This window comes from Pristis pectinata, chromosome 6, assembly GCF_009764475.1.
Source record: "Pristis pectinata isolate sPriPec2 chromosome 6, sPriPec2.1.pri, whole genome shotgun sequence".
NCBI lineage: Eukaryota > Metazoa > Chordata > Chondrichthyes > Rhinopristiformes > Pristidae > Pristis > Pristis pectinata.
The window spans coordinates 104,537,736-104,560,953 of NC_067410.1; the positions used below are offsets into that span (position 1 = coordinate 104,537,736).

Sequence of the window (23,218 nt, forward strand, 5' to 3'; positions counted from 1 at the left end):
ACCCACTCACACTTGCCAGCAAGGTTCATCAGTGGTAATCAGGACTGCGAATGCAAGTGGCTTCACTTTCACTGCTCTTTGGCACGGTGACAGGGGAACAAACATGGACTGAGACTAAAGCGGCGTAGGAATCCGGTGTAGGACCCTTCTAGTTGGAACACGACCCAGTTAGAAATTGGCAGGTATGACGTTGTGGGCATCACAGAGTCGTGGTTGAAAGAAGGTCACAGCTGGGAGCTAAACATCCAAGGATACACATCCTATCGAAAAGGCAGGCAGATGGGCAGAGGGGGTGGGGTGGCTCTGTTGGTAAAAAAATGAAATCAAATTTTTAGCAAGAAGTGACATAGGATCAGAAGATGTGGAATCCTTGTGGGTAGAGTTAAGAAACTGCAAGGGTAAAAAGACCCCGATGGGAATTATATTCAGGCCTCCGAATAGTATCCAGGATGTTAGTTACAAATTACAACAGGAGATAGAAAAGGCGTGTAAAAAGGGCAATGTTACGGTGGTCATGGGGGATTTCAATATGCAGGTAGATTGGGAAAATCAGGTTGGTACTGGATTCCAAGAAGGAATTTGTAAAGTGCCTACGAGATGGCTTTTTAGAGCAGCTTGTGGTTGAGCCCACTATGGAAAAGGCAATTTTAGATTTGGTGTTGTGCAATGAACCAGATTTGATTAGGGAGCTTAAGGTAAAGGAATCCTTAGGAGGCAGTGATCATAACATTCACCCTGCAGTTTGAGAGGAGAAGCTAAATTCGGATGTATCCGTATTACAGTTGAGTAAAGCTAAATACAGAGGCATTGAGAGAGGAGTTGGCCAAAGTTGATTGGAAGGGGGCCCTAGCAGTGATGACAGTAGAGCAGCAATGGCAGCAGTTTCTGGGAGTAATTCGGAAGATGCAGGGTCAGTTCATCCCAAAGAGGAAGAAGCATTCTAAAGGGAGGATGAGGCAACTGTGGCTGACAAGGGAAGTCAAACACAGCATAAAAGCAAAAAGAGAGGGCATACAATATTGCAAAAATTAGTGGGAAGCTGGACGATTGGGAAGTTTTTAAAAACCAATAGAAGGCAACTAAAAATGTAATAAGGGGAGGAAAGATGAAATATGAAGGTAAGCGAGCCAATAATATAAAAGTTCTTTCAGAAAAACTAAGAGTAAGAGAGGCAAGAGTGGACATCGGACCGCTGGAAAGTGACACTGGAGAGATAGTAATGGGGAACAAAGAAATGGCGGACGAATTGAGTAAGTATTTTGCGTCAGTCTTCACTGTGGAAGACACCAGCAACATGCCAGAAATTCGAGAGAGTCAGGGGGGCAGAAGTGAGTGTAGTCGCTATTTCTAAGGGAAAGGTGCTTGGGAAGCTGAAAGATCTGAAGGTAGATAAGTCACCTGGACCGGGTGGACTACACCCCAGGGTTCTGAAAGAGGTAGCTGAAGAGATTGTGGAGGCATTAGTAGTGACCTTTCAAGAATCACTGGAGTCAGGAATGGTTCTGGAGGACTAGAAAATCGCAAATGTCACTCCACTCTTTAGGAAGGGAGGGAGGTAAAAAGACAGGAAACTATCGGCCAGTTAGCCTGACTTCAGTGGTTGGTAAGATGTTGGAGGTTGGAGTCCATTATTAAGGATAAGGTTTCAGGGTACTTGGGAGCACATGATAAAATAGGCCGAAGTCAGCATGGTTTCCTTAAGGGGAGCTCTTGCCTGACAAAAGACAAAACATTTTGCAGATGCTGACTGAGGAACAACACCTCATATTCTGCCTTGGGAATCTCCAACCTGATGGCCTCAACATCCGTTTCTCCAACTTTCGCTGACCCCACCCCTTCTTTTTCTTTCCCCTCCCCCCCCCCACTCCTTTGTCTTCCCTTATTCCTGTGGCTCACTTCCCCCACCTTGATGACCTGCCCATCTCCCCTCCCCCATCCTTTATTCCATGGTCCACTGCCTTCTCCTACCGGATCCCTTCTTCTTCAGCTCTTTGCCTCGTCTACCTATCACCTCTCAGCTTATTACATCTCCCCCTCCTCCCTACCTTCCCCCTTTCACCTGGACTCACCCATCACCTGAACTCACCTGTCCCCTGCCTGCCTGTGCTCCTCCCCCTCCCCCCACCTTCTTATTCTGGCTTCTGCCCTCTTTCCAGTCCTGATGGAAGGTCTTGGCCCGAAACATCGACTGTTTATTTCCCGCCATAGATGCTGCCTGACCTGCTGAGTTCCTCAAGCACCTTTTGTGTTTTGCCTGACAAATCTGTTGGAATTCTTTGAGGAAGTAACAGGCAGAATAGACAAAGGAGAGTTAGTGTATGTTGCTTACTTGGATTTTTAGAAAGCCTTTGACAAGGTGCCACACACGAGGCTGCTAAACAAGATAGGAGCCCATGGTATTACAGGAAAGCACTAGAATGGATAGAAGATTGGCTGACTGGCAGAAGGCAAAGAGTGGGAATAAAGGGGGCCTTTTCTGGTTGGCTGCCAGTGACTAGTGGTGTTCCGCAGAAGTTGATGTTGGGTCCGCTACTTTTCATGTTATATGTTAATGATCTGGATGACGGAATTGAGGGCTTTGTGGCCAAGTTTGAAGATGATACAAAGATAGGTGGAGGGACAGGTAGTGTTGAGGAAGCAGGGAGTCTGCAGAAGGACTTGGACAGGTTGGGAGAATGGGCAAAGAAGTGGCGGATGGAATACAGCATAGGGAGGTGTACGGTCATGCACTTTGGTAGAAGGAATAAAGGCGTAGAATATTTTCTAAACAGGGAGCGAATTCAGAAATCGGAGGTGCAAAGGGACTTGGGAGTCCTAGTGCAGGATTCCCTAAAGGTTAACTTGCAGGTTGAGTCAGTAGTAAGGAAGGCAAATGCAATGTTAGCATTCATTTCAAGAGGATTAGAATATAAAAGCAAAGATGTAATGCTGAAGTTTTATAAGGCGTTGGTCAGATCACATTTGGAGTATTGTGAGCAGTTTTGGGCCCCATATCTAAGGAAGGATGTGCTGGCATTGGAGAGGATCCAGAGGAGGTTTACAAGAATGATCCCGGGAATGGAAGGGTTAACATAAGAGGAGTATTTGATGGCTCTGGGCCTGTACTCGCTGGAGTTTAGAAGGATGAGGGGGGAATCTCATTGAAACCTACCGGATATTGAAAGGCCTGGACAGAGTGGACATGGAGAGGATGTTTCCAGTAGTGGGAGAGTCTAGGACCAGAGGGCACAGCCTCAGAATGGAAGGATGTCCCTTTAGAACAGAGATGAGGAGGAATTTCTTTAGTCAGAGGGTGGTGAATCTGTGGAATTCATTGCCACAGACGGCTGTGGAGGCCAAGTCATTGGGTGTATTTAAAGTGGAGGTTGACAGGTTCTTGATTAGTAAGGACATCAAAGGTTACGGGGAGAAGGCAGGAGAATGGGGTTGAGAGGGAAAAATAAATCAGCCATGGTCGAATGGCGGAGCAGATTCGAAGGGCTGAATGGCCTAATTCTGCTCCTATGTCTTATGGTTTTAACCAGTCAACTCAACAGGGTTCGTGTATTCTTATCTCAGCTGTACTTAGGTTGGGAGAAATGTTAAAAATTTCAATGTTTCCATGTGCTCACCTCTGTAATTAACAGAGGTACAAAGTGAGGAGGGAACCATCCCCCTCTCTCAATGAGGATTGCTCAGTTAAATATCTTTAATAAAGTCACATGCCTCAGGTTTTATTTCATTTCCAGCTTTATCACTGGTTTCCAGGTCCTTGGGAACCCAGCAGCTAAAGGGAAGCAAGGCCTGTTGCATGGAAGAGGTAAGTGTCCCAGGAAGAGATGTCATACTTTCTCCCAACTGGTTCCTAGTCTATGTGACTAGACTCCTTGCCTCCACAATAAGACTCTGGGATCAGACAACTTCCCCAAATCTCCAACTCACTCCTACCATTCTTGTGTCCTATCTTTTGCAGACTTAGAACATAGAACAATACAGCACAGAACAGGCCCTCCTACCCACAGAATGTCCATATCCTTCTATTTTCCTCTTGTTCATGTGCCCATCCAAGCCCCTCTTAAAAACCCCCAATGAATTTGCCTCCACCACCCAATTAGGCAACGCATTCCAGGCATCCACTGCTCTCTCAGTAAAAAACGTACCCCTCACGTCTGTTCTGAACCTACCCCCCTCGCCTTAAATGCATGCCCTCTGGTATTGAATCGCTCAATAATGGGAAAAAGATATTGCTTGTCCACCCTATCTATGCCCCTCATAATTTTATACACTTCCAACAGATCACCCCTCAGCCTCCACTGCTCCAGAATAAACAGCACAAGTTTGTCCAGCCTCTCCTGACAGCACATGCCCTCTAATCCAGGCTGCATCCTAGTAAACCTCCTCTGCACCCTCTCTAAAGCCTCGACATCCTTCTTATAGTGAGGTGACCAGAATTGCACGCAATACTCTAAATGCGGCTTAACCAGAGTTCTATAGAGATTTCTGCAATCATTTCTGACCTCAACCACACTCTGTACCCTCCGTACCATCAGGACCCCTCACCCCCAGCAGGATATTTGCCTCAGGAGAAAAAAAATCCCAATCAAGAGGCAGCCCAGCCTTTCAATTCATTTGGTGTTTGGAGTGGGAAATCTGAACAACATTCCGTGGCCCTGGAATAAGATATCCTCCAATCCTGCTTCAAAAATGCAAGGAACATCAGGACTAATTTCCCTCTAAGTTTTCATTGGCCTGGTACAGTGACTAATGATAATTGGCAGCTCGAATCTACAAGATTGATAGACTAATCTCTGTTTACATTTGAAGGTACAGGAAGGATATTGGTATCTGTTAGAGATTCAAGTCAGCCACATTGTAGAGTGGTTCAGTACACAATCAAACGACAGCTTTTGTGCAAAGCATCTTTAACTGGATACTTACAAGATTAAGATATAACCAATTAACCACAGCACATTTCATTTCTTTCATACTATTTAAAAAAACTGCAGAGTGAATTTAATAAACAACTTCCCTTTATATATGCTTTCAGCATGACAGGTTCTGTCTGTGAAATTTTATGCAAAGATTACTGTTGATCCACAGCTTGGAGAGAGCTGGTATGGTATTAGCGACATTAAACAGATGAAGCAATTTGCTCCAATTTACAGCCATCGTTTAGCAGCTCACAGTTTGTTACCCTGCACCACAAGGACAGCGCCACACGTCTCGCTTCTGCAGAGCATCTGTCAGGCTGAATCAGATTTCTTCATGGCTGCTGAATGCATGACACGAGTAGTCCCAATAAACTATAACCTCGATTAGATTGTAAGGCTTCCCTCAAAGAGTTGGTTATCCAAACTGCGTGTGTTTGGTAAATGCATTCAATCTGGCAGGATGTCAGGAGGAGGAGGTGGGGGAAAGTATCGTATTCAGGAATTTTACATCCCAGCTCCAATTCCTGGGACCTGCTACTTAATCGAAGTTGGGCTAACAATATTGGGAGATGGTGTCAAGGAACTGGGCAAATTTAATAAACCTACATTACGTCCATGTGATAATAATAAATTAATCTATCAATCCCTCTGTAAATGATTAGCCTGTCAAGACACAAGCATTGTGTCTTTATTTTTGTCCATCTGGAGCTTCTTAAGGGTGGGGCTGGGTGATGGGTGAGCAGTCATCCAAGGGGGTCAGGAAGGGTTGATACTTGGGGGTGTGGGCTGGGGAGGAGGAAAGAGGGCAGGGTTCTCTGTGGGTAGCTTGGTTTGGATTCACCACTGGTTATTTCAGTTGTGTTTATTGGTGTGTTCTTCCTCCACAATCTAAACAAGGACCTGCCTTTGTGTTTCTGTTCAGGTGATGCCAGGTTGGGGAGAGGGTTTGGGACAGAAAAATGGTACAGAATTGGGAGCAGCTGCTGCAGAGATGTATAGTGGCATATAGTAGACAAACCATCACACAAAATCAAAATTCATCCCATGTGTACATGTTCTTCCTGAGATTTCCCACCTTTAATATTTACCAGTGAAGACATTAATGCACTTGGATAAAAATAACTTTGCCTTACCGACAGTTCTCATTGAGGGAACTGAGGTGGATAGGGTGAGCAGCTTCAAGTTCCTCAGGGTCAACATGTCAGAGGATCTATCCTGGACCCAAGATATTGATGAAATCATGTAGAAGGCATGCCAGCGGCTCTACTTCGTTAGGAGTTTAAGGAGATTCGGTATGTCACCAACGACTCTTGCAAATTTCTACAGATGTACGGTGGAGAGCATTCTAAGTGGTTGCATCACCACCTGGAATGGAGGCTCCAATGTGCAGGATCGAAAGAGGCTGCAGAGGGTTGTAGACTCAGCCAGCTCCATCACGGGCACAACCCTCCCCACCATCAAGGACATCTTCAAGAGGTAGTGCCTCAAGAAGGCGGCATCCATCATTAAGGACCATCACCATCCGGGACATGCCCTCTTCTCATTACTACCATCGAGGAGGAGGTACAGGAACCTGAAGACCCACACTCAACGTTTTAGGAACAGCTTCTTCCCCTCTGCCATCAGATTTCTGAATGGCCCATGAATACTACCTCGTTATTGCTCTTATGCATTATTTATTTATTTTTGTAACTCATCGTAATTTTTATGTCTTACACTGCTGCTGCCGCAAAACAACAAATTTCATGACATATGTCAGTGATAATAAACGTGATTTTGATTCTGATCATAAACTACAGTGTGGAACTGAGGTCATGAAAGGCACTATATAAATGCAAACTAGGATTTATTTCTTCATAGCTGCAAGTCATTCAATTTTTCCCTTTGGTTGAGTCGCCGAAGCTGGGGGAGGTGACAGAATTTGAAGCTTGCAAACGCCCAGAGCAGTAGATCTGCTGAGGGTCAAAAGAAACAACAAAACTAGCCATACCATTTGGACAAATGCATCTTAACCAGCTAGGTTATTGTAAGCACATCGTACCATTACTCCAAATACCCAAAAACAATACATACCCCTGCATGAATGCTCCTTTCTTCCTCTGTAGCCACTCCTAGCTGTACCACACTGAGAACATAATAACATAAGAAAATAGGAGCAGGAGTTGACCACCAGGGCCCTCAAGCCTGCCCCGCCATTAGATAGGATCATGGCCCATCTATGCTGGTCTTAACTCCTCTTTTGTGCCAGTTCCCCATAATCCTCAATTCCCCAATCTTTTCAAAAGTTATCTGTCACCACTTTAAATACTTCTGATGATCTAGCCCCCACAACCCTCCAGAGTAGAGATTTCCAGAGATTCACTGTCCTCCGCAAGAAGAAACTTCTGTGTTAAATGACTAGCCCCTTACCTTGCAACAATGTTCCCCCTTATTCAAGGATCTGCCACCAGTGAAAACACCTCAACATCTACATTCTTGACCCGCTGAGTTCCTCCAGCAGACATTGTCAAGCCCCCTGAGGTTCTTATATATTTCAGTAAGGTCACCACTCACTCTTCTACACTCCAAACAATATAGAGCCAACCTGTTGATACACTTCGGGAGATCGAATTCGAAGGCAGAATACAAGGTTAGTGGCAGGACTCTTAGCAGTGTGGAGGAACAGAGCGATCTTGGGGACCATGTCCATAGATCCTTCAAGGTTGCCGCACAGGTCGATAGGGTTGTTAAGAAGGTGTATAGTGCGTTGGCCTTCATCAGTTGGGGTATTGAGTTCAAGAGCCATGAGGTGATGTTGCAGCTCTATAGAAATCTGGTTAGACCACACTTGGAGTATTGTGTTCAATTCTGGTTGCCTCATTATAGGAAGGATGTGGAAGCTTTAGAGAGGGTGCAGAGGAGATTTACCAGGATGTTGCCTGGATTGGAGAGCATGTCTCATGAGGATAGGTTGAGTAAGCTAGGGCTTTTCTCTTTGGAGAGAAGGAGGTTGAGAGGTGACTTGATAGAGGTGTACAAGATGATAAGAGGCATAGATCGAGTGGACAGTCAGAGACTTTTTCCCCAGGGTGACAATGGCTAACACAAGGGGACATAATTTGAAGGTGATTGGAGGAAGGTATAAGGGGGATGTCAGGGGTAAGTTTTTTTTTTTACAAAGAGAGTGGTGGGTGCGTGGAACGCACTGCCTGCATAGGTTGTGGGGGCAGATACTTTAGGGACATTTAAGAGATTCTTAGATAGACACACGAATGATAGAGAAATGGGGAGCTCTATGTGGGAGGGAAGGGTTAGATAAACCTTAGAGCAGGACAAAATGTCAGCACAACATTGTGGGCCAAAGGGCCTGTACTGTGCTGTAGTGTTCTATGTTCTCTGTTTAGCCTCTCTTAATAGGACAATTCTCAGGAATTAGCCTGGTGAATTTCTTTTGGACTGCCTCCAACTCTATCATATCTTTAGGAAAGAAAACTATATGCAGGAGACCACAACTGTAAATTGTGTTCCTTCAATTCTGACTTTTTGTGTTTCCTTGTCCCTCTAACAAGCAAGTTGTTGTTGCAACAGTTGGGGTGGGATTGAGGAAGACTGCACGCCCCTCTTCCTGGTAGAGCTGTGGGGAACTGCCCACTATTCCCACCCCACTATCCAGCTTGTCTCAAGCACCCGTGCTGGTGCATCAACAGATGGAAGTGAACAGGAGGCCAGTGTCTCTGCTCGGCAAGTCGGCGTTCCACCTGTGAAACAAAGATATCCAGAGCTGAGAAGCCAGATGTACCTCACATCTGGCCTGATAAGTTTACACCAGCTGCAACTGGTATTACTCTCAAGGCCTCATTGACATGAGTGGGGTTACTGACACTGTGAAAAGGGTAAGTGCAGATAAATCCTTTACTTATTTTATGTTTTCTTAATGTTTTTAATGCATTTCTAAAGCTCCAATGTGTTTATAATTAGAGCATAGAACAGTACAGTGCAGGGACAGGCCTTTCAGCCCACCATATCTGTGCCTACCATGACACCATTCCATACTAATCCCATCTGCCTGCACACAGTCCGTATCCCTCCATTCCCTGCCTGTTCATGTGCCTGTCTAAATGCCTCTTAAACATTGCTGTCATATCTGCTTCCACCACCTCCCCTGGCAGCATGTTCCAGGCATCTACAAGTCTGCATAAAAAAAAACTTGCCCTGCTCATCTCCTCTAAACTTCCCCCTAACCCCCGCCAACTCCCTTCACCTTAAACCAATTTGACCTTTCCACCCTGGGAAAGAGACTTTGACCGTCTATCCTATCTATACCTCTCACAATTTTATAAACTTCTATCAGGTCAGGTCTCCCCTCAGCCTCTGACGCTCCAGAGAAAACAATCCAAGTTTGCCCAACCTCTCCTTATAGCTCATACTCACCAAGCCATGCAACATCCCGGTGAAATGAGAAACATTTGCTGGAATCTGGTGCAACAAACAATCTGCTGGAGGGACTCAGTGGGTCGAGCAGTCATAGAGAGCATTCTATCTGGATGCCTTACGGCTTGGTATGGTAACTGCTCTGCTCAGGACTGCAAGAAACTGCAGAGAGTTGCAGCACATCACGGAAACCAGCCTCCCCTTCTTGGACTCTGTCTTTACCTCTTGCTGCCTTGGTGAAGCAGCCAGCATAATTAAAGACCCCACCCACCTGAGTCATTCTCTCTTCTCTCCTATTCCATTAGATAGAAGATACAGGAGCCTGAGGGCACGTACCACCAGGCTTAAGGACAGCTTCTATCCCACTGTGATAAGACTATTGAACGGTTCCCTTATACAATGAGATGGACTCTGACCTCACAATCTACCTTGTGATCTTGCACCTTATTGTCTACCTGCACTGCACTTTCTCTGTAGCTGTGACATTTTCCTCTGTACCGTTATTGTTCTTACCTGTACTACCTCAATACACTCTGTACCAACTCAATGTAACTGCACTGTGTAATGAATTGACCTTACGAATGGTATGCAAGACAAGCTTTTCACTCTACCTTGGTACGTGACAATAATAAACCAATACCAATCTGTGGGAGGAATTGTCGATGTTTCGGGTTGAAACCCTGCATCAGGACCTGCATCCTGGTAAACCTCTTTATTTATTATGTTTCATCATTTTTACAAAATTATTTGGGTTGATTTGAATTTTTTTTCCCCCCAAAGAAGATGTTTGACAGCAGCAAGCCATCACAAGACCACCCGAGTGTTCTGGAGCTTGGCCTCAGGATCAACCACCTGAGGCCTAGTCATCACTCGCCTTTCATTCCACCTCACTGGACAACTCTCAGGTACAGAGGGTTAGCTCGTCCAGCACCCTATATCTGTAGCGGGGTAATCCTGGTGGGAGATGATTGAGTGATGGGCGTCAACCAGTATTTTGAGCCCATTGTTTCTCATCATAGCTTGGGCCCCATCACCCCAATCTCTGTTCAATGTGCGAATCAAACCCGAATGGTATCCTGTACAACTGTTATGATTTTATTCCTGCTCTAAAATCTATCATAAGCTGCAAGAAGCTATATAATTTGGAACTAACAGGCTCCCCACACATGTAAAACATCAATAATGTCTGACAAATTGTTAATGACATAAATAATAAATGTCAGTCCAATCACCTGCAGGAAGCTGAATGTCATTGAAAGTCCTTAACTCATTTCTTCTTTGCAGATCTAGAGCATGTGTTTAGAGATAATTGCAGCCTTTCCCTTGATAGCAGGTGCCCTTTGGAGATGAACCAGTGACCCAGAACGAGACCCAGAGCAGCAGCGTTTACCATCAGCCATTAATTAACTTTGACATGCGGTTCTTTTTAAAGTGAAAGCATATTGCGGACAGCTTGTCTATTTTTCTTCTTGTCTGGTGAACGATCCCTCCACAATTTTTCCAGGGGAGGGAGGAGCCCAGTGGTTTGCATTAAAGTTGACATAGGAATTTCAGCCATTTCCCCTTGCCCACTGAGTGAACTCAGCCCCTTTCAATTTACTGGTTTCTTCATTAAGTCAACAAAGATCAAGAATCACTGGCTGCAAAGTTGCAGGCACAAACCCATCGTGTTGCCTCTGGACAGTCAGAGTTAGACAGTAACAGGCCCTTCAGCCCACCTTGTCCATGCTGACTATCAAGTACACATCTATACTAACCCCAAAGAACTGGCAAGACCCTGCATCAGTACCAAAATGTCGACAATTCCTTTCCCCCCCATGGATGCAGCTAGACCAATGAGTTCCTCCAGATTTGTTGCTCTAGATTCCAGCATCTGCAGCCTCTCGTGTCTCCATTTACTGGCACTTGGGTCAGTGGTGTTTAATCTCCCCTTCCTGTGGGGAGATATTGAACTATGCTTATCCTGCACGCTGAATGTGTGTACGGTTTTAACCCAAAACTAGAATAGTGAACAGCTAAACAGAAACAGCTTGTCTCCTTGAAAGGATGAAGATCAGAGAAGCTAGGGATAAGAATAATTCTCAAATATATTAATGTTCTGTTCCACTACAAGCTAACTAAAAAATCCAGCACCTCTATGAGGAAGTTGAGGCCAATATTTACTTTGACCCAAGGTGTATGGTTTCTGATATGGAGTTTGCCTCCATTCTCTCTCTCAATTGAAGTCAATGTTGGATATTTTGCATACTGCTCAGAGTTCACATTCATCCTGATACACTCTCTTAATTATGTGTGTGCAGGAGAGTTTGTGTGTGAATCTAATTGAAACAATTATTAGTAGCAGTGGCTTATTGTAAACTGGAAATGTTTCCTTAAAACTTCAGAAACATTTTTCTATCTTAATTTCATGACAATATTTGGTTTCTTTTTTTCAACATATCTTTTGTGCTTTCTTTGTGTCATCTCTGCGTCAGTTGATAGTAGATCTGATACTAAGCTAGGAAGTCCTGCGTTTGTCCTTCTTTATAAATCAAAGCATAAAAATCTAGGCCATAGTAAGAGAGTTCTGCTGTGTTGGAGAAGCCATTTTTCAGATGAGACATCTGCTCTTTGAGATGGCTGTAAAAGACCCCATGATATATTCTACAGAATGATCTCCCAAACTCCCCAAGAGTCCTGATGCAAGGTTTTGACCTGAAACATCAACAATTCCTTTCCCCCCACTGATGCTGCTTGACCCCGAGTTCCTCCAGCAGGTTGTCTGTTGCCCTTCCCAACATCCTGGCTGGTACTTGTTATTCCTCCAGTAACATCACTAAAACAGATAAACAGTGCTTAAAATACTCAGCAGGTCAGACAGCATCTTTAGAGACCAAAACAGAGTTTTGTGCTTTCTTTGTGTCAACTCTGCCTCAGTTGATAGTAGATCTGATACCAAGCTAGGAAGTCCTGGGTTTGTCCTTCTTTATAAATCAAAGCATAAAAATCTAGGCCGTAGTAAGGGAGTTCTGCTGTGTTGGAGAAGCCATCTTTCAGATGAGACATCTGCTCTTTGAGATGGCTGTAAAAGATCCCATGATATATTCTAAAGTAGTACAGAGTGATCTCCCAAACAAAAGTCTCAGGTCTATGACCTTTCCACTGATGGTGCATTAATTCTGTTTCTCTCTACATAGATGTTGCTTGACCTGCTTAGTATTTCCAGCTTTCCCTGTCGAATTTCAAATCTCCAATGTCCGCAGTATTTTGGTTTTGAGTCACTAATGCAGAGTGTTCATTGAAATACTGTTTGTGGAAGCTTTCTCTGTACAAATTGGCTGGCTCAATCCAAGATTAATGCAGTAATTCCACTTCAAAACTCACAGGCTATAAATGGCTTTGGGATGTTCTGGGAGGGATGTGAAAGGTGAAATCTAAGTGCAGGTCTTTTTTTTAAACAAGCCCCATCTAAAATCATTATAACAGGTCATTATAACAGTGCTTTGTGGAATATTACAACTTCATCTATTTGTACAGTGTCTCTGAGCAACCTGCTTGTCAAAAATCCAACTAAACTTCCTTATTAATTATTTTAATGAACTCAACCTTATTCACAAGCCATGTCAGTCTCATCAAATGCCATTATGCAGATGGTGAGTATCTGGGCTGCATTTCAATATGTGGATGAACACACACTATGAATGGCAAAGCAAATGGGGCAATGAAAATGAAAGGACGGCAGGTCTAACCGTTGATTAGATTTAATTTCTGCACATCTGCTATAAGAAACTTGTTTATATGAAATCTGTTTTCGAGAGAAATATATTGAGAATTCAAGGTGAACTAGCATCATATACAAACTGAGAATGTTAATAGATTACAGACCAAATGAAGGAGATTGTGATTTCCTGGTCTTTACAAGAGACACTCCCCCAACCTGTCCACTGTAAATACATGTAAATGTATAATAAGCTTCCTATTAACATATTAATAGAAGCATTCTTCGCTGTTGAAACTTTTCATCTTATAAATCCTACCATTTGTAACAAAACTAGCTTTAATTGAAACAACCACCACAAAATTTTTTAATGCAGACACAAGAGACTGCAGATGCTGGAACCTGGAGCAACAAACAACCCGCTGGAGGATCTCAGCGAGTTGAGCAGTTTCTGTGGAGAGAAAGGAATTGTCGACATTTCAGGTCAAAACCCTGCATCCAGTCCTGATGCAGGGTCTTGACCCGAAATGTTGACAATTCCTCCCCCACTCCACCCCTTCAGATGCTGCTTGACTTGCTGAGTTTTTCCAGCAGATTGCTTGTTGCACAAAATATTTTAATGCTTTGAATAACCGAGTGTACGGTGTGGCAATGCACTATGCTATGGAATTAACTACCTGTGTAGACTCTGAAAAGCAAAACAAAGAACATTGGAAAGAAGCTGCAAATATAATCGGGTTAGGAATGGATTGAAGATCATTGTGGTCTTAGCTGACACATGTTGATTTTCTATTTGCATTGGCATCAAACCAATGAGTAGCATTGGAAGATCAAGCCCAACTCAAATATGGAGGCTGTGCGCTGGGGAAATGATTGGTAGAATAAGATGCTAACCCTGTCTGCTCTCTTAGTTAACGGAGACACAAGAGATTCTGCAGATCCTGGAATCTGGAGCAACACACACAAAATGCTGGAAGAACTCAGCAGGTCAGGCAGCATCTATGGAGGGAAATAAGCAATCAATGTTTCGGGTCGAGACCCTAGACTGTTTATTTCCCTCCTTGGATGCTGCCTGACCTGCTGAGTTCCTCTAGCACTTTATGTGTGATTGCTTAATTATTTATAATTCTTTGAAGAAGTGCAAAAGAGATTATTTAAATTTGTTTTTTGGGGTTCTAGACATCACTGGCAAGTTCAGCATTTATTGCCCATCTCAATTGCCCTTGAATGAAGTGGTTTGCTAAACCATTTCTGAGGACATTTACTAATCAACTACATTGGTAGGACTGAATAATATATAGACCAGATCAGGTAAGCACAGCAGATTCCCTCCTCTGAAGGGCCTTTGTGAACTAGGTGGGTTTTTATAATAATCAAGGCCACCTTGGTCAGGCCTCAGGATCTGCTTCCTGATACCTGCTTCTTGCTCATGGCCCAGTCCACTTCACAGACTGGCTGCAGTGGCCGGATCTCCAGAAACATTGGACCTACAGAGCTACAATAGGTAACTGCCATCAAGGCAGAGTTGGGAAGAGTGGGGGGAGGGGGGAAGAGAGGGGCAAGGGGAAAATGGGAGAGTCATGGTGCTGGCAAATGTGATCCAGCCCCATATGAAAGTAGCTTTATAAATGCAAGTCTTTACTTTTTCCTTTCTATTAGTATACATCTGCAACACCAAAACTTTTCAATCAAACAAGAAACCAGCACACTAATTGGAAACAATGCATAATAAAATTTAAGAGAAAATGTAAGAAATAGGTTGAGCGAGCTAGGGTTTTTCTCTTCGGAGAGATGGAGGATGAGAGGTGACTTGATAGAGGTGTACAAGATGACAAGAGGCATAGATCGAGTGGACAGTCAGAGACTTTTTCCCAGGGTGACAATGGCTAACATGAGGGGACATAATTTTAAGGTGATTGGAGGAAGGTATAAGGGGGATGTCCACACTGCTGGCAGAGGTGGTGGGGGCAGATACATTAAGGACATTTAAGAGACTCTTAGACACATGAATGATAGAAAAATAGGGGGCTATGTGGGTGGGAAGGGTTATATAGATCTCAGAGCAGGACAAAATGTCGGCACAACATTGTGGGCCGAAGGGCCTGTACTGTGCTGTAATGTTCTATGTTCTATGATAAAGGGAGATACAGATCTTTGCATTCATAGCAGGAAATACCAAATAGACTTGTAGGCAGGTACCAGTGAATCATGTGGATCTTTTCATTAGGGGAAAAAATTCCTTTACAACAATTGCCACCAAGGGAGGAGCATATTGCTTTACACTAGTGTTGTGTGAAATTGTTCTTTACTGTCTTAAGGATCAAGGACTCTGGACACGAGCTTTGTAGACCAAAACTAGTTTAATCACAAAGGCAAATGCAGGACAGAATGGATGGGAACAGACACACGCTCACTCACGCACAGGATACCATGAATACGAGAGAGGATCGCAACTAGTTTAGGACACACTCACACACACACACCAATACACACAAGCACACAGTAACAATGTACAACTTCAGGATATAACACTAATTCCTGTCCCACACTAGCATTGGCCCTTAACGCTCCCTGAGTCTGAGTGAAACGCTCCCTGACCATGTGGTGATGCACTCTTACCAATGATCTCTGCAGTGTTGTCTCACTACTCCTGGGGTCGTCAAAAGAGGGAGGGCTAGTGGATGCAGCCCTTTTTATGGTGCTAGGAGGCTGGGTGGAGCCTCACTGTTGTGATTTAAACGAGCCAATGGTGTGGGGGGGGGGGGGGGGGGAGTCAAAGACCAAGTATCCTGCCACAGCCAATGGTCAGGCAGGTTCAGAGACAAAGGGTACTGGTCAGGCAAGTTCAGAGGCAAAATGTACTCTCGCACCTGAGGGATGGGTGGAGCTGCACCTTGATTGACAGTGGTATAACTTCCAATCCAAGGAGCAATGCTGTCCTCCGGTCAGCAGGGGTCATTGTCGTTACTGTCACGTGACAGCCATGTGGATTTCTCACACAACTAGTGCATGTTTCATGTTATAACCAAAGCAACAAAATAACATGGATTGGTATAGATGGTTCTTGATGGCTAGCATGGACAGGCTGGGCTGAAGGGCCTGCTTTTGCACTGTATGACTCTTTTACATATAAACAAGTTTTGTATTGCAGTTATTGTGCAGTAAAGGCTCATCACCTGGGCTCCGTTGCATCTGTGACTAAAGTGCAAGGATCAGTGGATGTTGATGGACATTCAGAACTTATACCTATGATTCTGCCAGCACTGGGTTCCAGTTCAGATTGACAGGAAAATAAAACATTAATCATGGATTCTCTAATTCTGAATTCATATGCATATATTACCTTAATAAATGTCATTTTAAAGCCAGGAAATACTTTATCCCCCATGTGAAATTTCTGTGCTGCAGAAAATGAGGGTGGGTGAGGAGATGTACAAGACCACATGTGAATGAACATGAATATGCTGGCAAGATGATGGAGCCAATTTCGTATAAATTTAAATTGGTCCCAAATCAATGTAAGAAGAGATATTAGAGGTGACTCTAAATGCTTGGCGTATTCTGTCATTTTAGATGGAAGAGATAAAAATGCCAGGGATGTCTATCATTCTGTTGGACGTTGCAATGGGAAATGGCATTATTTCAAATGAAAGTCAGCTCGGCTTACTTGGTGCACTCCTGCTTCTGAGTTGGAGTATTGAGGCACTCTGTCCCAGTGGAACAAATGTACACTGATACTACAGTGCAGGACTGGGGAGGTACAGCACTGTCACAGGCTTCTTGGGTAAGATTTTAATCAAATCTAAGTCAAATCCACGGCAGAAGATCTTTAAAAGACGATACTGCTTTTTCTTCTTCTGTTGTTTGAAGTAGACCAGAAGGTTGTTTTGGACCCCAATCTTCTTGGAAACCACTACAGGAGAAGATTTACTCTTATTCATCAATTACTATTTAGGGGACTGTGTGGTGTGTAAAATAAGGACCATGGTTACTAAAATGACCAGCATTCAGAGTCATTCGAAGAGCTAATAAAGTGCTATATAAATGCAAGTGTATTATCATTAGTAACTCTCCTTTAGAGACATACCTTTACAATTAAGTTCATAATGGTTCCCTTATACAATGAGATGGACTCTGACCTCATGATCTACCTTGTTGTGACCTTGCACCTTATTGCACTGCACTTTCTCTGTAGCTGTGACACTTTACTCTGTACTGTTATTGTTTTTACCTGTACTACATCAATGCACTCTGTACTGACTCAATGTAACTGCATTGTGTAATGAATTGACCTGTACAATTGGTATGCAAGGCAAGTTTTTCACAGTACCTCAGTACAAGTGACAATAATAAACCAATACCAATAAAAGAGAGCGATTCCTTGTCTAAAATGCGTTGTTCTTGATGTCTATGTTTCTAACTGGATGAAATAATTCAAAATGTCCAATCTCCACTAGCTCACGATGACTTGACTAATCTGGATAGAATGTACGCACATGCACTGCGTGACCCCACTGATTTCCTCTGAGACTTTAGTTAACCAATTCATAAATTTTGAGTGAAGCTTCTTCTTCATTGCAAACCATAAAGCTAACCCCAGGGATTTGACTGTGAGCTGTAAATTCTGCATCTCGTTGCTGCACATCCAAATCTGATACCCTTTATTGCCTGAAGTACTACATCACCCCAAAGGGATTAACTATCCCGGGTGATATGAATTTCAATGACCCATGAATGTTTGCTTGGCATGTTCACTATAATTCAAAAGCCAATTTGGTAGCTTCAATTTACGGAAATTTGTACATTGTAAACCACCTCTTTACTCAATTATTCTAACTTAATGTAATATAACAGCTGTCAGCAAGATTATTTTATTGAATGTTATTTTTATACAAAAGAATGGTCCTTATTGATTGAGGAATTGCAAATTCGAATTGTTAAAATCAGCATGCATTGAAACAAAATCTTTGTCTAATATTCAAAGGATCCAAAAGCACCGAAATGGACCCTTTCAGCCTAGCTTGTCCATGCCAACTGTGATGCCCATATACACTAAACAAAAACAAAAGTGACATTTCACATATTATGGTGAGGATCCATGTCTGAATTCAGTTCCTGATGTTTGTTGAGCATCTTTCTCTCTAACTGGTGTAATGGTATTGTGCAGGGTTGCTCCAGATCACTTGTCCACACCACAAACTGCTCATAAATCAGTGGCAAGTTGCCAGTCTGGCTTAGAAAGAGCACAGGGAAGAGAGGTTTGTGTAACAGTGCAGTCATACAATGGGGACAATGTGTGCTACTGCAGTTGATGGAATCAGGGCCCATTGTGGGTACGGGAGAGGGAGTTAGGGATGTAAACCCTAGCATACAACATACATAAGGTGTTTGGTTACACGACCGCCCCAGCTTATGAAAACCCAAGTTATGGACACCTTGTACACGTGAACAAGTGTCTTGGAGACCGGCAGGATGGATTTGCTGGCTGCTGCAGGGCTGCAGGCATCTTTTGCCGGGTGGGAACAGGACACTTCCAAGTGCCTTCTCTCCCCACCCGAGCCGCAACAATCGGGGGCTGGGTGGAGCCGAGCAGAGCTGGGAGTCCCGAGCAGACTCACTCACTCACTGAGTCAGCGAGGCCGACTGGCGGTTGTTCTTCCCACATCTGCTCGCTCTCCTGTCGCAGCTGTTCCCGTGATCCTCTCCCACACACTGTTTCTGTTCATTTCGGACTTACGAACAGTTCGGGTTATGAACAGTTCTCTGGAGCAGAACCCTGGCATAACACAGGGGCTATAGTTAAAGTCCTCCAAGGCTAATTACCACTGCCCCATCCTGTCCATCACATCCCCACTCTTTGAAAAACTTCTGGGATCTCATACTGGCTTTAACCCTCACAGGTGAAAGACAACCCAAAGCTGAAGTCGAAATTGAAGTTGAGTTTATTGTCAATGCTCAAGTGCAATGAAAAACTCACTTGCAGCAGCATCACAGGCACATAGCATCGGATACACAACATTCATAAGAAAAACATAAATTATACAAAATAGCCGAAGAGAGCCTTCAGTTAGCTTTGTATTCACTCTAGTAACACGCAGTAAGAATGCTTGTCTGGGTTCCACTAAGATGAATTCAGACCTCCCTCCCCTCCCTTACCCTATTGATGGTGGAACTGCTAGAACACCTTGACTTGGTTTCAAATAGTAGCCAACTAATAGCTAACTAGGATGTTGCCTGGATTGGGGAGCATGCCTTATGAAAACAGGTTGAGTGAACGCGGCCTTTTCTCCTTGGAGCGACGGAGGATGAGAGGTGACCTGATAGAGGTGTACAAGAATGATGAGCCATTGATCATGTGGATAGTCAGAGGCCTTTTCCCAGGGCTGAAACGGTTGCCATAAGAGGACACAGGTTTAAGGTGCTGGGGAGTAGGTATAGAGGAGATGTCAGGGGTAAGTTTTTTTTACTCAGAGAGTGGTGAGTGCGTGGAATGGGCTGCCGGCAACGGCAGTGGAGGCGGATACGATCGGGTCTTTTAAGAGACTTTTGGATAGGTACATAGAGCTTAGAAAAATAGAGGGCTATGGGTAAGCCTAGTAATTTCTAAGGTAGGGACATGTTCAGCACAACTTTGTGGGCCAAAGGGCCTGTATTGTGCTGTAGGTTTTCTATGTTTATGTTTTTTTTGTATTCTGGCCATAAATTTCAGCCCTCAATGGACAGGAATTAGGTTGCTCATGTTAAATTCAAACCTGCACAGTGTAGTATTGAAATGATCTTCATTTAACTTAAAGCAACAAACAATCTGCAGGAGGAACGTGTTGGCTGAGCAGCATCTCTGGGGGGTGGGGGTGGGGGTGGGGGTGGGGGTGGGGGGAAGGAATTACTTTCCCTCCACAGACTCTGCTTAACCCACTGAGTTCCTCCAGCAGATTGTTTGATGCTCCAGATTCCAGCATCTGCAGTCTCTTATGTCTTCATTTAAACAGAACAGTGCAGCACAGGAACAGGCCCTTCAGCCCACGATGCTGTGCCGAACTAATTAAACTAGTAACCTAACTAAACTAATCCCTTCTACCTACACATGGTCCATCTCCCTCCATTCTCCGCACATTCATGTGCCTATCTAAGAGCCTCTTAAACACCTCTACCGTATCTGCCTCCACCACCACCCCTAGCAGCCCATTCCAGGCACCCACCACTCTGTGTAAAAAAAACCTTTCCCATAGATCTCCTTTGAACTTACCCCCTCTCATCGTAAATGCACGCCCACTAGTATTAGACATTTACACGAATCTTTTACACTGATCCCAAAAGAAATCTCAGTGACAGATTATATTTTGCCTTTGGTGGCTGCATCACATTTGGTGAAAGATACTCCAAGACTCACCATTACACTTTAGGTCCTCGTCTCAGGGGTTAATGAAAATTCCCAAGTTTTACGAAATGGGAGTTCAGGATTTTTAAAATTTTGGGAATTGCAGTTTTCCTCCCCCCATGAAAACTGCAGAGAAATACTTTCTCTAAATGTTAACATGAGCAGAGTATATCCACAGATTTACACATTTTTTGTGATATATGCTAAAATACTGTTAAACAAGTTAAGGGGTGGAATTTGCCCCATTGCCTGGGTAACCGAATTCCCGATTGTAATACAGATACTCACAGGTAATTTGAAAGCTTCTTCCGCCCAGACCACATTCTCGGAGTCTCTGTCCGTGGAAAATGCCGTATCTGATGGCCCCGACGAATTTGTGCAGTTCTGCTCCCGAGGCATTGACCAGTTGCACTCCGGTCTTACACAACAGGGAGCCTTCGACCCAGAAGTGAGTGCTAAGTGCCACAAGTGCGGTCAAAGCAGAGGCGAGGCTCAATAAAGCCCCTCCGCAGAAAATTACTCTCTTTTGTCTGTTGGCCATCCTCCCTCCTGGTTGAAAACTTCCCAAACTGCTGTCTCGCACTAAACTGTGTTGGATTTCGAGACCCTCTCTCTCATTGGAAGGGCATCTTTGAGCTCTTTCCAACCACTCTGGAAGGGGAGAGAGGGTTAGTGGACGGTTAACCAATTAAACACTCCTGATGTAAAAAGCGAAACTGTTCCGAGGGCCTGGATGAAAGCTCCCAATACGAGTTACTGTCGTTAATTGTCCACAAGATCTTGCGGTCGTCACGGGGTAACAACAAAAAGGCTTCAAATTTCATCGAGAAACCTCTCCCATGTAATGTGATAACGTCGCTTTATTCCTGCCTCCTCCCCGTCCCAGTTTGTCTTCAATCTGATTGGACCAGTGACCCAGAATAAAGAGCTATCCTCATTTCCATTAGAGTCCTTCTGCATCCAGTCTATATCCTGAGAGAGAGAGAGAGAGAGAGAGAGAGAGACCCGGGTTGCAAGAGTTTTTTTTAAAAGCTATGTCTTATAAATGTTTTATTTTCAAAATAGATCAGTGCTATTGGTTCCGCAGTTAATCGGTTTATTATTGTCACTTGTACCAAGGTACAGTGAAAAACTTTGTTTTGCATGCTATCCAAATGGATCATTTCATCACATCAGTACGTTGAGGTCGTACAAAGGAAAACAACAGAATGCAGAATAAAGTGTTACAGTTACGGGGAAAATGCAGCGCAGGCAGACAGTAAGGTGCAAGGCCATGACAAGGCAGATTGTGAGGTCAAGGGTCCATCTTATCGTAGTAGGGAACCGTTCAATAGTCTTATAACAGCGGGATAGAAGCTGTCCTTGAGCCTGGTGGTACATGCTTTCAGGCTTTTGTATCTTCTGCCTGATGGGAGGGGAAAGAAGAGGGAATGTCTTGGGTGGCGTGGTCTTTGACCATGTTGGCTGCCTTCCTGAGGCAGCGAGAGGGTCAATGGTGAGGAGGCTGGTTTCCGTGATGTGCTGAGCTGTGTCCGCAACTCTCTGCAGTTTCTTGCGGTCCTGGGCAGAGCAGTTGCCGTACCGAGCCGTGATGCATCCGGATAGGATGCTTTCTGTGGTGCATTGATAAAAACTGATGAGGGCCAAAGAAGACATGCCAAATTTCTATGGCCTCCTGAGTAAGTAGAGGCTCTAGTGCGCTTTCTTGGGCATGGTGCACCAGTGCCTCTTCCTGCATGTTAAAGTTCTGGTATGTCAAAGGTTGATCCTTGACGTGCAAATGAGGAGACCTTCCCATTCAGTTTGTCTTTTGCCTAGCTTCTTCTCCCTAAATCATAACAAATGCTTTCAGATTGGAGTACTGTGTGCAGTGGTACGTCACGGCATTACAGGAAGGATGTGGAGGCTTTGGAGAGGGTGCAGAAGAGATTTACCAGGGTGTTGCCTGGATTGGAGAGTATTATCTTTAAGGAGAGGTTGGACAAACTTGGGTTGTTTTCTCTGGAGCGTCGGAGGCTGAGGGGGAGACCTGATAGAAGTTTATAAAATTATGAGAGACGTAGACAGAGTAGATAGAGTCTTTTTCTCGGGGTAGATATGTCAAATACTGGAGGTCATAGCATTAAGGTGAGAGGGGGAAAGTTTAAAGGAGGTTTGTATGGCAGGTTTATTTTTACAGAGAGAGGTAGGTGCCTGGAATATGCTGCCAAGGGTAGTGGTTGGAGTAGATTCAATAGTAACGTTTAAGAGGCATTTAGATAGGCACATAACAGCAGAGTAGTGAAGTCAAGTCGAGTTTTTTGTCATATACACAAGTACAGTGAGGTACAGGTGCAATGAAAAACTTGCTTGCAGCAACATCACTGGCACAGAGCATCAGACAACGCACAGAACGTAAATTATACAGAAATTATTCAAGACAGTGAAGAAAAAAGACTGTGCAAGACAAGACATTAGTGCAAAAAAACCCAATCAAAAACAAGTCTATGGTGTGATATAGACCATGTGCAGGCAGATTGGTATTAGTATTGGTTTATTATTGTCACTTGTACCGAGGTACAGTGAAAAACTTGTCTTGCATACCGATCGTACAGGTCAATTCATTACACAGAGCAGTTACATTGAGTTAGTACAGAGTACATTGAGGTAGTACAGGTAAAAACATTAACAGTACAGAGTAAAGTGTCACAGCTACAGAGAAAGTGCAGTGCCATAAGGTGCAAGGTCACAACAAGGTAGATTGTGAGGTTCGAGTCCATCTCATCGTATAAGGGAACCATTCAATAGTCTTATCACAGTGGGGTAGAAGCTGTCCTTAAGCCT

General features: G+C 44.0%; 1 protein-coding gene across 2 annotated transcripts in view; it reads right to left on the reverse strand.

Annotated features, from left to right (window-relative positions):
• Nucleotides 1–21,170, reverse strand: part of clrn1 (clarin 1) — a 35,946-nt gene extending 14,776 nt beyond the window's left edge. For both annotated transcript variants that reach the window (XM_052018454.1, XM_052018452.1), the window contains exon 1: nucleotides 20,684–21,170. In XM_052018454.1, coding sequence (XP_051874414.1) covers nucleotides 20,684–20,936 — 253 coding nt within the window. In that variant the 5' untranslated portion in view covers nucleotides 20,937–21,170. The remainder of the gene's footprint in view (nucleotides 1–20,683) is intronic.
• Nucleotides 21,171–23,218: the final 2,048 nt, after the last annotated feature.